Genomic DNA, 16,527 nt, shown 5'->3' with positions numbered 1-16,527 from the left:
GTAATAATAAATGCCCTACTTTGTCTGCTTTGTGTGCACACAACCCTGCATGTGTGTGCTATCATGGGAAAAGCAAATAATTCAAGCAGAACAGCTTGCACTTATAAAAAGTAATATGAGAGCACAAAGAAATATGAAATATTCCTCATAAATTCCTTTGTGTGTGAGTTCAAACTGTGAAACTGTCAATCAAGGCGGCTAAACTTCACTTTAAACGCCTTTTTGTCACTTCCTGCACAAAGTGGATTGACTGAACAAAGCCAAACTTGTCATGTTTTCTGTGAACGAGCTTGTTGTGTTGCTATTGAATTACTACTAATGAGGACCCACACAGTAGTGAATGCCCCGTTGTTACATAAGAGATTAGACATGCTCCAGTGCCACAATTGGGGCCACAGAGGGCAACGCCTCTAAAGCAACTTGCGCTATATTTAACCCAGGATTAAAAACCTTGTAATAATGAGGGTTTTTTTGAATGAAAACTCCTCAAGTTTCACTATAACAATCAAGTCAGCTTTGCTCGCTAAGGACTTTATGTTCAAACCACTTTTCAATACACTTCTTAGCTCAGGGATCCAAAGGTAAGATGCAACAAAGTATTCTTCCTGCATTTTACCATGCACTTGCTAGGACTTTGTGTGCTAACATGATGACTGAGCATTACCACAAACACAGCATGATGCCCCAGCATGGATCTATTTTATAATACTGCATGGGAGAAAATGAGAAATTATGTCCACCCATGAGGAAAGACCCTTCTATGTGCATTTATTTGACTCTCTATCCATTTGTAGTAATTTACCTTCCCTCTATAACCCTGTGAGTAGCACTGCACTCATTGTTTTACTGCAGAAAAGTGGATGACATAAGCATCATTTTTTGGCAGTTGACCATGTTGCATTAACTCTGGAGTGCAGCCAAAGGGGTGACTGTGATATATTCTACTGCTGTGTTTGCCGTATCCGTGGTAGCTGCAGCGCACAGAGAAAGCATGCTTTGCTCCCCTCAGTGCTGTCTATAAAAGAAACTAATACCCTTTATTGACCAAGATAAGGCACATTAATTATTCTCTCTGCAGCTACATCATCCAAAGTGGACTATTTCCTCTCAATTTTCCTCATTTAAAGCCCTCATATCTGCTCTTTGGATGAGAAAAGAGCATTTTGCTTTCCACTCAGGAAGACACGAGTGCTCGAGTTTGTTTACGTAGCTGTTTTGTAAATTAATAATTCGTTACATGCTATCAACCAAAGACGCAGGGTTAACATATATTGACCAGCGAAGAGTATAGATGAATCCCCTGGGGTTAAAGTCAGAGGCTGGATTACTGTGAGAAAACACTGCTCTAATTGGTCTCAGGGGCTTTTGCAAGTAAACAGAACACAGACTTAGATGTTCATTTGTTCAAACAAGCTAATTACTAGCCTAGTGGAGAGCATCCTTGCAGAAAGTACTTTCCCCAGCTTTTTTATCCTCTTTGAACTTAAAGAAAACAGTACCCGTAGCTCAATTATTAGGAGTTTAGTAAAAGTGTATACTTGTGAATGACCATTAGCATCCACTATCCTGACATTTGATGGATTGCCCCATTCCCCTTCTGCCCCACCTCATCGCAACCCAACACCACCCTATTGACCTCTGGGATGCTTTATTTGCACCCATATTTTTAGATATCCCATTTGGCTTTGCACTTTCCTGTGAGGATGAACACCTGCTGCGCACATCCATCAAGCATTTTGTCGCCTGATATGAGATACATGCACTAAAATATGACCAAGGTAAAAAGAAAGTTGTGACTCCACCTATGATCTAACTCCTCTGAAGTGTTCCCATGTGAGAACCATATGTCTCCCTCTTGGTACGACTCGGTGCCCTTGCACTTTTTCCTTCACAACACATGAAGCGTGCGCATTTAAAGAAATCCTTGAGGGCTACTGGCCGGTCATGTGGCTCAACCTTTTAGCAGTTGTCTGTGTCAGCAGCATGCTGCACTCTCACTACTCAGTGCTTTGTGTGCAGATGGAAACCCAAGGGAGTTTTAGCTTTAAAACATGACGGGGAATGCATCAGCAGCAGAGTCCATTGTTAAGTGCTGATGAAGATGCTGAAGGCCAGATGCTCTATTTGCTTGGTCAGAGCCAAAGCGTACATGAGGTTACTCTCCCTACCTGCACCTGTTGGAAAGACGTCCTCATCCTATCAAATGCACTGTTTCATGACAAATGTCATTCAGGTAGTTTGGGTGCCATTTCTTCATCTTTAAAAGCAGCATTTGAGCTTCCTGATGCTTTTACCCAGAGTGCTTCGGATAAACCAAGAATGACAGGTTTAGCCTCTTTCTGTTATGACTCCATCTCTGTAAATAACTCGCAGGGCAGGACAGTAACTCAAACCACTAGGCCACCATATTGTCTCGAGCCAACAGTCTATTATCCAGTGCCCAGTGCCTGCCGTGCCATCTCATGCCAAAGCTAACACGCCTGAGGGGAAACCGGTCACATTTAGAGACTAATAATCGAATCGTCTGGCTTCCCCACCCCCTTCTGAGCCCGCAGTCTGCTGCCAATAATATTTCCGTTGCTGCATTTTGATAATGGCTACAATCAAAGTTCAAAGGGAGTTCATGCCTGCCCTTGATAAACAGTGCTCAATATTTAGTGTGGTGCTTGGCAGAGCTACTGGCACTGTTGGATCTCTGTGCTGTACACACAGTTTTCCTGTACAGGCAGCTCAATAGGACCCAAAACAGGGAGTGGTACCAGGTGCTGTACATACCAGAGTGTTTCCAACAGAGAGGAGGATGAAGCTGATGGATGAAGGCAGTTCATTGTTTTTGGAGACAGAGAAGGCGTCAATAACTTTTATGTAACCAAACACATCCCTCATTTAGTGTTTAACTGCTCTGTTTCAGGTCACTAGTCCCACAAATGTAGGAGATCAGACAAATCACTTTCTTTATTTGTCTTTCCTTATTGTGGTTTATCAGCTGTGCTATCTATCAAGGTAGAACAAGGTATTTAATAACTTTATGCTACGCTTTTTCGTTGCTAGGCGCTACCCAAGTAGCTGCCTGTTGCAGCAGCTCTCTTGTCTTTGTCCGTTTCTTGTAAATTTTTTGTCTCTTTTTTGAATCTTTGTATTTGGAGTGGATCATCACTTTGTATGGTTCATTGTCGGTCACGGACACCAAACTTTTTGTGGCTTCAGCGATATTTTTTTTACTACTTTTCTCCTGTGTTTGTCTGGAGATCCTACATGTAACCATGGCTGCATTGTTTACATGCAAAATTAGCTGTTAGCAGCCTGTAGCATGTCAATGCTAACTAGTGTAGGGCTTGATGATTTCCCTCGAGCTGAAGAGGAGGAGGTGAGGACGACGTGCTGGTTCTCGGATGTGAGCTGGGAGGTGACGACGTGGACCTGTCCTTCCATCCATAGTTGTTGGGAACGTGGGATCTAGCCCCGGGGGAAGGATGAGCTAGCTGTGCTAACCCAGCGGCATCGTGCTGTTCACGGACGTGGCTGACGGAGCTGACATCGGACGCCGGCCCCACATTGGAGGAGCTTCACCTGCTGTGTGCAGACAGGATCCAGGAGACAGAGACTGAACAGACTTCTGGGGAGGCTCAGTCCTGGACCCTGTGGAGGTGGAGACTGGCTGGGCTGGAGAGTGGTGGACGAGTGGTGGACGGGATGTCGTCATCTAATTTCTTATGGACTTTTTTTGCACTTTCTATACTCTTTCTTACTTTTGTTTCCTTAAATGCTGCGGTGACTCCTGAATTTCCCCTCGGGGATAAATAAAGTATTTTCTATTCTATTCTATTTCTATTCTATTCTATTCTATTCTACTGTTTACATAACTGCTCATATCAGCTGGCAGGTAGCAACAACTGATGAAACATATCATTAAACATGAGCAAACAATGACCAACAATCTGGCCTGATAATATTTTGTTTATTTATTATACTGTAATTTTACGTGGGAGGTGGTTGGATGCTAACATATGCAAATGTCTAAAAATAGCTTATAGGTATTGATGTGTCGTTTGACATAGAAAAAAATAGCCCATTGTCCACAATGGTTTCTTGCTGTCATCTTTCAAGCTATTGATAATCAACCCCATAAAAATGAACAATTTCAACACTCTTTTTTTTATTGGCCAGTGCCTTAATTTTTTATCCTGAGTTTTTTTGTGTTATAAACTAAAAACAGCAAAGTAGGTTCAGGTCATAGAAAACACCTTGAAAGACTTACCTGCTGGTCACAAAGCTTTGTAGATGGTTATAGAGAGTATGACACCGTCTTGATATCACAAACAGGAAAGATCACAACTTTTTCATGTTAAATTTTAACAACTTACACAAAATCAGACACATATCTTGATTCAAATAACTCAGTAAAGAATCCATTTTGAACTCCTGAATAAATTATGTTGCATCAGATTTTGATCACACAGACTTGACCTGAAATGTTAACTTTTGATGCAACTTGCACAGCCTGCATGGTGGTGGTGCAGTGGTTAGTGCCATTGCCTCACAGCAAGATGGTTTCTTCTTGAGTTCCTTGGCTGAGCGAGGGTCTTTCAGTTTGTGAATGGTCTCTGAACCTTTGCCCTGTGATAGGCTGATGACCTGCTAAGGCTGAATGCAGCCTTGCTCCCAATGACAACTGGAACATGATGGAGCTCCCTTGCTAGCATGTTTGCTTAAGAATACCAGCTGCAACAGGATATGAAATCAGCTTTTCTGTTGTTGACAAAAGTTTTACATCTTGATTCCAAATTTTAAAAAAAAGAAAAAAGAAATAAAGGATACAATTTCTCAATGTTGCTTTATGTCCATTCAGATAAGGCTGAACCGCAAAGTGGACTTTGTTTATATTTAAACATGGTTTTCCAGTTGTTCATTCACTCTGCACACCTCGTGTAAAGCCTACTTCCAACTTTTAATCAGTCAAGTCTCCTTGCCTCAGCATGTTATCTCTGACATAAATTTCTAAGTGCTGTAGCAATAAACACACAGACACACAGACACATAAGGAGTGGGCACAGCTCATCAAGCCGCTCCCCCATCAATCCCATCCTGTCGCCTGGGCATCGCCGAAAGGTGAGAGACACATCAGTCAAGCAGCTCATGTCAGTGGAGCAGATTTGATTTGTCAGGCGGTGTAACCTTGAGGCGTGTTACAGTGGCTCACATGTATCTTTGGCCTCTCACACGATGCTGTGCTTTGCATATGACGAGAACACGAAAGGAGAAGCATCATTCACTCAAATGAGCCTGCAGACAACTCACTGTGAAATTATGACTGGAGGGCTTGTTGTGGAATACATTTTGGATTTGCATACATGTCCCAAAACAGAAGCATCTTGAATTTTATCACAATTCTTAAGGCAAAATATAAAATTCATGCAGAAAAACAGGAAAAATAACTTGAACTTTTTGCATCATATACCATTTTATTGAGCAAAAACTTGTCTCTAGAATAAATTATTCTTATGCACATTAATTTACAACTGATTTCATTTATTTGATTGGTTTCTCTGTCTACGGGGTTATTGTTCATGTTTAGCTAAAGTTTGGCACTAAACATCCTTTAAAAACTAAGGTATCATCTGCAAACATGGAAGCTCCGACCTTCAAGGCCCGACAGGATGTTTTCCCTGATCTTCAGTCTGTTACGAACTGACACATCGCCTCAGTCATCAAAACCTCTGTTGTCTTAACTAACAGGACAGCATCTTCAAGAGACCACATTACGGGTTCAAAGGTCATCTGACTCAGGGATGAGCACAGGCTCCAGTGAAACTGTAGGGAGGGAGACGGGATCGCCGGCTGACACCCAGCCCAGAGCTGATCTGTTGAAGGAAGGTCGATTGATCGCTGTATCTGCCTGGAGCTCAGGGAAGTCAGGGAGGGGGTCGACCTTGAGGGACTTGATGGGTGCAGGTTTGGGTGCCTTGCCAAAGCCACCAAATGGGGTTGCTACCCTGCATTTGACACAGCACAAGTTTTTCACTTATGTTGTCTAAAAGTCAATACATTAAATTCAACATCCCAAAAAGTCGTCAAAAGTGAAGCCAAGTATATGGAGTTCTCTAGACTGACTAAAGTACAGGTCATGGAGTAAAGGTCTCCAATATAAACAGATGGGATATGGATCATATTTGAAAAGTAAAATACAGGTCTGATGCTTTTTTTCCAAAAAACAGTTTCTGTTATTCACATTCAGTCCCATCTAGGGATGAGTACCATTCACATTTGAAACGATATGGTACTGATGCCCGGTACCTGGCAATCGGTACAGGAACTCAACAGTACCAATTTTGCTACTTTTTTGTGTTTAGGTGGTTAAAATATCATTTTTTAATAACAGAATACCAAAAGTTTTCAATTTAACATATTTATTCTTAAGTATATAACCTTGCAATGCTGTGTTCATGTCCAGTATGGTAAATCACTCACTCTTCCACTCCCTCACAGTAACAAGGATGCATTTATATACCTAAACAATGGTACCTTTTGGTTTACGTGAATTGGAACCCGGTACTTTTGACAGAATTTGGTCGGTACCTATAAAAGTACCTAATTCAGTACCCATCCCTAGTCCTATCATGTTGTTTTTGTTGAAGCTAACATTTCACAAAGAAGTTTCATTTTAATTAGCTTTTTGATGTTATGAAGACGGCTATAACATCAGGATTTAGAGCTCACTGAATGATCTAGCTTTTGTGTGCGGAAGATCATTGCGAGTAGAGGCAATAGGTGTAAAAATAGGACTCACAGATATTTAACTTTAAACTCACAAAAGACAATATGACTGTGAACTCTAAAGAACAGGGATATTTTGCAATTTACTAAGTTAAAAATGTGTTTTGGTCGGAACAGCCAGATTTTATTAGCATGACTCCATCAGCCGATCCCTACCCTATTTTAAATTATGTCCCCAGCACAAGATGTTAGGAAGGATTTTGGCTTCACTTTTGAAACATGAAAACACATTTTTTACATACAGCAGCCAATGCAGCATAACTAAATAAATAGTTACTCAGTCTCATTGTATAACAGATATTCAGCCTTCAGTTTGAATTCTTGCTCTTGCTCTTGCTCTCTTGCTCTTACTCTTTGTCTGACTTGCTTTCCATTTGTTCAAGTACCTGTTGAAGCTTTTGTACCCGGGTAGATCCACTTTTGGCTCTGGTGCCGGCACACAGGTGATGAGAGTGTCAGCCAGGCCGGGGTTGTTGATGATGGCCTGCTCCCAGGGTGAGTGGTAGGACTTTGGCACAGCTGTGCTGTTGAACTTCTCTGGAGGGATGTCTTTCAAAGGACCTCCGTACCCTGGGAGGGTTTGCAACACAGACATTGAGTGAAAACGGAGCTTTTTGGAGTCAATATAAATCTGTTGTTGTCTTTTCTAAAGCACTCTTGTGTTAGGATTTGGAATTTCTCCCCTGTTTTTGGTGTTAAATGGTGAAATTTGTGAGACAGATCATAATCTTTTTGGGACTAAAACAGGCTAACCATGAAGAACACATTTGGGTTTTTTTTGAAGTTACAATTCAGCAGATCATGAGTACACTTGGGAAAGAGATTGATGGTGTACCACACAGTCCTGGGGTTAAAAGTTTTATAACTGCCTGCTTTTATTGTATGATTTTTAGTGATGACTAACACTTATTTTCTGACCATTATTGCATGTTATTCTTGCACAATGCATCATAACTAAAATATTAAAAAGAGGTTTGTAAGTTTAAGTCAATGTGGGACTCATTAACAGCAGTCTGAGTGGTCTAAACTGCATAACCCCCCGCTTGTTTTCTGCCCTGCACTTTATCCCTCATTAATGTTCACAGCTAATCAAATTAAGGGACAGCTTCCCTGTGTTTCTCAGAATGTGCATGTGCAAACCTGCATGTATGTCTCCCCGCGTACTCTATGTGTGTTGATGGCAGAGGCCTTTCCGAAGCACTATCCTTCAAACCCAGCGCTTCACTCAGGGGGGGCTTGTGCACTCACGCATTACATAACACAGGGCGTTGTGTCACGTCCTAACCTCTCACAATGAACAATCCCCCTTCCTGAGTTTACGCTTTGCTCTAAGAGGGAAGCAGGAGAGACCAAACAGACCTGCAGGGGAAGTTGACAGAATTTTGGGGGGAGAATCCATTACAAAACATTGTGTGAAAGTTGCTCTGAGGTCAGTGTAATATTGTTTGTGTGGCTGGACGTTTGGCTGAGCTGATATTCTTGTGGGAGAGGGTTGTCACACACCCAGGTCTGTGTGTGGATGAAAGAGGGACCCTAAAAGTGATAAAAAGGATGGACAGAGAGCAAGAGAAACATATTTTTGCACATTCAGGGATTTTCTAGTATTTTAAAACACAAAAATGTGGCAGCATTTAAGAAAAATATTTAAATAAGAAAGATATATTTGATGATTTTTTGGCTTTGATTAGAAAATAGCACAAAACTCCCTCTCACTTTCAAAAAATGTTTGAAGTTATTCACTCACATCTTATAAAACCACTTTCGACTGAAAGCTCTTCATACCTCCACATCAAATCTACAATATGTTGTTGTTAATGCTGTGATGGAATCCAGAAGTTTCAATGGAGCCTGGTAAAAATATTTTTTTTCTCCAAGTGTAAGGGCTTCCGACACGCACCCCAGGGTGACTGGCTGTGCTATTTTGAGACTTCTTACCATTTGATACTTAATGCACTTTGGCCTGATTCCCCTTACAGCTGGAGTGACTTCATTCAGACACTAAAAGGTGGTGTCTGGTCCAGAGCTCCAGAAATAACACCCACCCCTGTGCAGCCATGTACTCATCCCTAAAACAGTATTAGTTTTGTGTCAACCAGTCAAAATTCAGACATGAGGGGAGGATATGAGAGCAAACCTGATGGTATCAGTGGCACGGGAGGCAAACAGGAAATTCTTCCTGTGGGTAAAACTCAACAGTTTTAGGGAGAGATGGTCAGAGCTGATAATGACTAAAGAGAAGGTAAAAATAACAGGTGTAGAATAAGGGAAACACATGGATGTGGAGGAGTAGATGTGCAACAAAGGAGTGGGGGGGAGATAGAAAGGAGACAGGCAAAGAGAAGGTTTTGGAACAATGTGCAATCATTTTCTGCCTGGGGCCAGCAGATTCCAGGCAAATGTTCCTCTACATGATCAAAGCCTGAGTGAGTACAAACAATGAAGAGGAGCTGCATCCTTATCAAAACACAGCACATCCACCAGGGGCAGAAACATGTTTTATGTAGGCACATGAAATCTATCAGTATAAGAAGAAAAACTTTGTAAGATGTAACTCTGGATAAAAAAAAAACACAGCTCAGGGCTACAAACTGTCAGAACAGGAACCAGAAGTAAGGTCACAGAGTTAAACAGAGGCCAACTGGTCTGTTATTCCAGCTTTACCGGCATTATATCACCACTGTAATGGTTTTGGCTCTCCTAAATGTATCGGTATTCCAGTCCTCTGGTACATCCTATCACCATTGTCACCTACCCGGGGCGATACTGTCTGGATTTGGCACAACTGTTGTATCTGGTGTTTGCTCGGTGTCCAAGTTGTTCTCAGCTATCTGATGGTCTGTGTCAGTGCCGTTCTGGGTTTGACAGGCCACTGTGTCCTGAAAGAAAGAACACTGTGGTGAGCTGACCTGAAATGAAAAGTTGTGTTGGGTTTGGTATGTCAGGGAGTGAACGTTTTTCCACTGAGGGAGCAGAAGTTGACCAAACATCTACTTGAAGGGGCATGATCATGCTGCTGTGTTGTCTTTTAAAGTAATTCAGTGTTTCTGAACATTGTATCCTGCTTTGATTTAATTTTTCCACTAAGAAGCAGATGTATAAAGTTAAGCAGCAATACATTTCCAGCAACCAGCTATATGAACAACCATGTGGTCTTAAGTGGTTAGTCATCTGGAAGTCTCATAACCCAGTGGGAATGGTTGCCAATCATCACTTGATGGTAAATAACAATTGACTGTGCACTATTACAATCTATAAAGTAGTTTTAATACACTGAGTTTAAAATTTCTTTTGGACAGCCGAAAATAAAAGCAATTACAAACAGTAAAGTTACCTGTAAAAGGAAAATAAAAAAGTTAAATGAATGAAATAAAATCTTTGACGACGCATAATTAATTCATGTTGTGAAAATGGGAAGTGCAAATATAACTGTGCATTTATAAATACCAAAGAGTTTCACGCAAAGTTTTTATAATTAGTTTTTCAAATAAGTCAAGCTGTTCATGATAGTTTAAAAACACAAAAATATGTCAGTCTCCATCTGCTGCAGAAGATTGTTTTAAAAATCTCTGTCTTTGTGCAACCAACAACTGTGCAAACTGAAACTACTCAGTAATGTCACATGATATGATTAAAAGTTTCAGTTACAGCAATTAGGTGGACCATATGTTGAGACATATAATGAACACTTTTGTATCTCACTGCATATTGGGTTTCTTAGCGACAGATCTTGTGAGAAAAGAGGCTCAATCTGGGAAATGAGATCTGTATGTGGTCAAGTGGTGTTGTAGGCTGCTACTTTTTTGCATGTGGAGTGAAAGCAGTTCACCTTGATTTCCTTTTAAGTATTTTCCCACTGCTACAACAAGCTGAGAAATCATCTATGCACACACTTTCCTTTACATTAGAGACATTGTTTTGTACAGCAGGGGAAGACATAAAACTGCAGCCCGAGCAGCCAGCTTTCATCCCTCTGAAAGATATTTATGATGACTTACTCCAGGACTTCCTCAGGAAATGTTGACAACTTGAAACAAAATCCCTCCGTTGCCTCAAGCAATAAACAAACCAGAGATATGTGAGTCCCACTCACTTCAAAGATGAGGAGAAAAAAAACTTCCTGGAGCGTAATAATTATTTTATCTGTGGACTTAAAAAGTGCTGTGAAAAATACACAAGGGCGCCACACCGCTGAATGAAAGAGGATGTCACTGCTGTTGCTAATTAATAAGATGTAAAAAAGGCAAACCTGGTTATTTTATTATCTTGTTTCGATTTTACTGAGAGCTTTAGTACATTAATTGTTTCATGTGTGACCAGATCAAGTTTAGATAAGTGCTGCTGGGAAAGAAAACGCTGGATTGGCAAACTGCCAGCTTATACACAAAGAGGGACATCAATAAAGCTACTTATGACCAGCTGGATGGCTAAAACAACTGTACTGCTGCGAGTTTTCAGCACGAGTCAAATAAACACTTCAAGTACTTAATCTTTTCCACGTATATGCTGTCAGGATGTAAGGTATTGTGCTAATGTTTTTAAATGTGAGGTGGGGAAACGTGGTGCAAATGGACGGCTGTGTGAATAAAAACACTCTGGTAGTGCAGCAATGTGACAATACATCCTTTTACAAATGATGCCAACTACCATATTAGGAGAAGTGATATTTGTTTCTCTTTTTGAATTTTTCTTTTTCTGTGCTTTGATAAAAAAACATTAGCACCTTGGCTCTAGCTTTGTAGCTAATATGAAACATTATATGTTTTTATGTGTTATTTTCTGTCTTGCTAAAAACTCACCGAACCAGCTTAGATATTTACATCCTGAATCTTGTCGTGTAATGCTAAACTAAGAGCCTAGCCTCCAGATGCTAGCTTGATTTGCACAGCTATTAAGTTTTAGCTAAGAAAAAAAATAAGCTAGCAGAGCATTATTCACTGAAATTATGACTCATGCTACACTACGCCAAGCTAACTCTTGCTAGCTTACTCAAGATTCAAAATAAACACATTGACTGATGACTTTTAAGTCTAGAGCTTTTATTGTTAACCTTCTTCTTCAAGACTGGCTAGTGTGGACAGATACCCTATCAACCCTAATCTATATGCTAAGCAACCACTAATATTGCTTTCTTGCTCCAGCCTTATCATCAGTTTCTTATTTATAACTTCAGTTCAAGTCTTCATGTTTGTGGTCTCTCTGCTAAGCTATGCTAAATTCCTTCAGGTTCTAGCTTTCTGATTAACCCAAAGGTTGTGTCTGCAGCTTTGATGATTTAGTCTAACTGTAGGTGTGCCAGTGATCTTGTGTATTACCTATGTGTTGAAAAAAAAAAAAAGAATGTACCAATAAAACTTGCTGTCAGAGTGTGCTTACATTGATCTGCTTGTTGTTTTGGTTCTGGATGCTTTCAAACGTGTACTTTTCTGACCGCCTCTGACGCATTTTGAAGAGTCTGGAGCCCCGGTTTGAGGCAAAGGATAGCTCTTCCAGCATGATGTCTTTAGGCACACTCACTTTCTTCCCAAGATCCATTTCTACATCTGGAAACAGGAGGGAAAAAAAAGATCCAAAACACCATCCTTTGATTCATCAATTAGAAGTCATGCTGACAGGACTCTATGCAACTTTAAAGCTTGTGTAATGTGTATTTTTGAAAGTTGATCTGATTCACTATTCTCCCTGTAATCAAGTCTCACTGCAAATTATATTCAAACAGCATAAAAGAAAACAATCCTGAAGCAGCAAAAACAAAGCGAGAGAAAAAAAGGCGCCCTCTACATGGATTGCTGACTTGGTACTCCTGCCAATATGATGAACGAGGAATTATCTCCCCTTGTAATCCACTCATGCCTGGTGCTTGTTTTGTGGTTAGCGCTGCATGCTAGCTACTGCATGCTGATCATGGAGATGTCATAGGTCTATATCCAAGTGTGAGGACCCATAATTTGCCAGAATATCTCTCAGCTGTCAGTAGCCTTCATACCCTCCCCACCCATAGCCACGCAGCTGGCCTTATCCTGAAATAGCATGTTTAAATGACAACGACAAAGGGATTAGTTACTTTGGCCCATAAATGTATTTGATTGTGTATTTATAGTCAGCTTCCTAGGTAGGAGGGTTGGCAACTGCTGCCCTGGGAAATAGTGTGCTCATACGCTCTTTAAAGTAAATCTGGCAGGGTCCAGTGCACGTGTATGTCAAACAGGGTGAGGGGGAGTTTACAGTAAAATATGTCTGTCAGAGAATTTAATATGTGTTAAGTTAACGTGTTATATGAAAGGGCTGAAAGCAGCAGGATGTAGGAAGAAGGTGAGATAGAAACAGAAGCAGAGGATGCAACAAGAGAAACAGAGATACAAAGAGCTCGCAGGGATTTGAAAGGAAGTGAAGAGGAATATATATGGCTACCTTCCTGGGCTTGAATTTCCCTGCAGATTGCTGCGGCCTGCATTTTCCTCTCCCTGGTCGTCATGGTGGAGAATTGTGACATGGCTGCCCCTAGAGAAACCAGCATGAAGCAAGAAGTCACTGGAGACAGCTCACATCAGTACAGCTTGTGCAAACATACAGCAAACACAAAAGCAAGACAACGTGGCAGTATGTTTGCCATCGATTCGCTAACATCGACCACACACATCCCGCACAAAGACCCGCAGAAGTAGACAGAATTTATTGGGGCAATGAAAAGGGCAAAGTTAGCACATCCCTTTAAATAACCTTGGGCTGTTAAACGTCAAGCACATGCTCTTCAGACATGGCAACGAGCTGTGTCAGGGGTCTGGGAATCAATATGTTTGAAACTACACAAGTGGACTGAAAGGACACAGATAGAGAACATGGTGCTGTCACAGCAAACACGTGAGACAGAGGATGAAATCACAAAGTGGAAAGTTTGTAGTAGACCACAACTCAATTCCTCATTGCACTTCAGAAGAGTTCTGAAGGAACAAAGGATTATTTCACAGCAAGTTACAAAGCGTGATCAGCATGCAAATCACTTTGGCATCATTTGGAAAGAACTGGTTTCAGCCCTGAAGATGAATAACAAGTTTGCAGAGTTTAATTTTAGAAACAGAAAATTGACTTCAGGATCTTATTTTCAGAAAACTGGGGGAGTCGCTTTGCATTTATTCTCAACTTGCAGCTGTCAGGATGTTATATAAGAACGTCAAGCAATAAGACAAAATAGCACATGCAATAATCAAAAACGCATTCTCTTCAAGCTGACACAAGGCAAAATGTGTGATTGACATGGTATGTACATAGAACAGTAGGTGTAAAAGAGAATTGTGATTGTTCCAAAGAGTAAGTCTCATTTTAGACTCAGACAGCACACCTGTGGGGAGCCCAAGTGATGGCTTACCTGTCCTGAAGGTTCCTCAGGGGGGAATCGTATGCTCTGCCTCCGTGGAGCAAGAAGTTAGAAAGGTGAGAGGTAGGAGGGTCAGTCTGGGCAAACAGACCTGTGTGGGTGCTGGTACTCCCAAGCACCGGGACTTGTCATGGGGTGAGTGTGTGAGAAGAGGGGACTGAAGCCTGACCACACTAACAGAGTGACTGCATGTTGTCTGTTGTCATTGGTATTTAGTGCACAAGCTGTGGGTAGACTAAATATAGAGCACTGCCACTACGCTTACATTGAGCTATGTCTCTCTCTCTCTCTCAGCTACTGTTAATACAGTAGGCTCGAATGATCCATCAGATATTACCATCTACATGGACTTGTGTCCAGCCTCAGGCTGCTTCGGCTGTTTCCATGGTATGCAGAATTTAATTACAAAGCCTTCATATTTTTTGACCCCAAGTGTTTGAAATTTGTATTTCAGGGAGTAAAAACATTCCACTATTGGCTAAAATGACTCATATGGGGAATTACTGGTTATGACTGTTAGCTTAAAATAGCTCATTGTAAAAGATGAACAGTAAACATTGTAAAAACAAAACGAAACAATGACAAAAACCCCAAACATCAAGGGGGTATTCCATTAAGCTAGCTAAAAAAGGCTGGGCTATCGCTGGTAAACGTGGCTTGAATAAGCTGCCACTTTAATCTTAGCTGCAACTTGTTACACCAACAAGGCTCAGCTGTTTTTCCGAGACATGTATATATATATATATATATATATATATATATATATATATATATATATATATATATATATATATATATGTGTGTGTGTGTGTGTGTGTGTGTGTGTGTGTGTGTGTGTGTGTGTGTGTGTGTGTGTGTGTGTGTGTGAAAATAGCATACTTTGTTTTATAGTTTTTGTGTAATGTAATGGTGGTATTTACTATTTTACACGTAGGCCTTATTCATGTTCTTGATTTGACAAATATTTACATCCTTAATGGATGAATACAGCAGCAACATTGGTATTCCTATGTTGCAGCTAACACCTAGAACCAAAGAAGGCAAACTTAGAAAAAAAAGGGCTACTCAATGTAGTGCTGATTCATCAAATACTGAATAAAACAGAAGAAAAAACATGTATAGAGATGGGTTTTTTTTTAATCATTAGGGATAGGTAGAGTGCCCTACATTTAAATAAGGGAAGACACAAATTAGCTTGTACACAAATAAGTTATCTTAAAATTTGGCATCACCTTTTAGATTATCATCATGATCAGAACGGACCGCTGGTAAAAGGAGGGTATTTTTTTATGGAAAAACGCGGCTGTTGTCACCTTCTATTTTTTTATTTGACACTTTAGTCTGTTATGTGTTGACTGTACTTTGAGGGAGACAGAAGAAAGAAAATCAGATATTTTTGGAAATAGTTACACTGGCAGGCTTGAACCAACGATGCAGTAATAAGCACAAATACATACAACTCAGTGTCCTACAGCTTAACTACTCACCGACTGGCTATCTATATGAGGGGAAACAGTGCAGCACTTAACGGTTATTCCGGTGTCATTTAAAAAAAGTCTCGATGGAGTGTTTGACGTCACGTTTTGGTTAGTTACCCGGATGTGTGGGGACGTTGGCGGTACACGAACGTAAATATTGAATGGACGGAGATAGAAATGCGCGGTAAAATATGATTTCAAGATGTCGTATCCGCCAAGAAGGAAAAAGGAAAAGGAAGAACGCAGGGAGCACATTTAAACTCTCTGTGAGGGACTCAGCCAGCAAGAAAAGATAGATACTTTGAAGAAATACAGCTAACAAGCGGGAGAGCCCATATGAGGAGTTAGCATCCCTATCATCTACCCAAAGGTATGAAAACAAAAATGTTACTACTATAATTTTCATGGAAGATGGGGGTCCACAGAAGAAATAATATTTTGGCAGAGTCTCATGTTGAAAATCCTCTAAAAGACACTGAGTTTTACTTATGTACTATTTATTGCTGCGTCAATTACATCTTAAAGTTATACTATATATATATATATATATATATATATATATATATATATATATATATATATATATATATATATATATATATACATATATATATATTTACTTAAAACCACTTCCACTACTTTAAAAAGGTGATTTTTAAATGCTATGGGCAGAGAACATGACCTACCTGACAGGAAATAGCTACTGTAAACAGACTCGAATTTTGAGATTAAGACAGATTATTGCCTTGGAAATCCTGATGGAGCTTTATGTTCTCCGTTCTTCAGACAATTGTTCGCACCCCTCACCCCTTTCTGAACTATCTATCTCAAACTTAAATAAAAGTGAAATAGTGAGTTAAACGGAAAGCCAGAAAGGTCAGACATTTGAATTTAGGTTAAAAA

The 16,527-nt window shown here is 40.4% G+C and overlaps 1 protein-coding gene across 2 annotated transcripts; it reads right to left on the bottom strand.

Moving 5' to 3' along the window:
• Positions 1-5,542: 5,542 nt before the first annotated feature.
• Positions 5,543-15,686, bottom strand: myoz2a (myozenin 2a). Of its 2 annotated transcripts, XM_074662130.1 has the most exons (7): positions 15,634-15,686; positions 14,138-14,177; positions 13,183-13,272; positions 12,148-12,314; positions 9,527-9,650; positions 7,161-7,344; positions 5,543-5,993 (listed from the first exon to the last, which is right to left on the bottom strand). In XM_074662130.1, the coding sequence occupies exons 3-7, from the start codon at positions 13,262-13,264 to the stop codon at positions 5,768-5,770; spliced, it is 783 nt and encodes a 260-aa protein (XP_074518231.1). In that variant the 5' UTR covers positions 13,265-13,272; positions 14,138-14,177; positions 15,634-15,686; the 3' UTR covers positions 5,543-5,767. The 2 variants fall into 2 exon arrangements, with proteins under 2 accessions (XP_074518231.1, XP_074518230.1); XM_074662129.1 differs by lacking the exons at positions 14,138-14,177; positions 15,634-15,686 and having other exon boundaries at positions 13,183-13,992.
• Positions 15,687-16,527: the final 841 nt, after the last annotated feature.

The sequence above is a fragment of the Halichoeres trimaculatus genome, unplaced genomic scaffold (genome assembly GCF_033239565.1).
Source record: "Halichoeres trimaculatus isolate MK-OKI-2021-1 unplaced genomic scaffold, fHalTri1.1 fHalTri1_scaffold_22, whole genome shotgun sequence".
In the NCBI taxonomy this organism is placed as follows: Eukaryota; Metazoa; Chordata; class Actinopteri; order Labriformes; family Labridae; genus Halichoeres; species Halichoeres trimaculatus.
Note: the sequence above shows the minus strand (reverse complement) of the source record. Positions and strands in the feature narration are given on the sequence as shown.

What these genes read in the sequence shown, in the direction of transcription:
- myoz2a (XM_074662129.1), bottom strand. Translation starts at nt 13,288, where the DNA reads ATGCTGGTTTCTCTAGGGGCAGCCATGTCACAATTCTCCACCATGACG. An exon ending in AAAACAACAAGCAGATCAAT is followed by an intron (nt 9,651 to 12,147) that starts GTAAGCACACTC and finishes TCTTTCTTTCAG; the next exon opens with GACACAGTGGCCTGTCAAAC. An exon ending in GGGTACAAAAGCTTCAACAG is followed by an intron (nt 5,994 to 7,160) that starts GTACTTGAACAA and finishes TGTCAAATGCAG; the next exon opens with GGTAGCAACCCCATTTGGTG.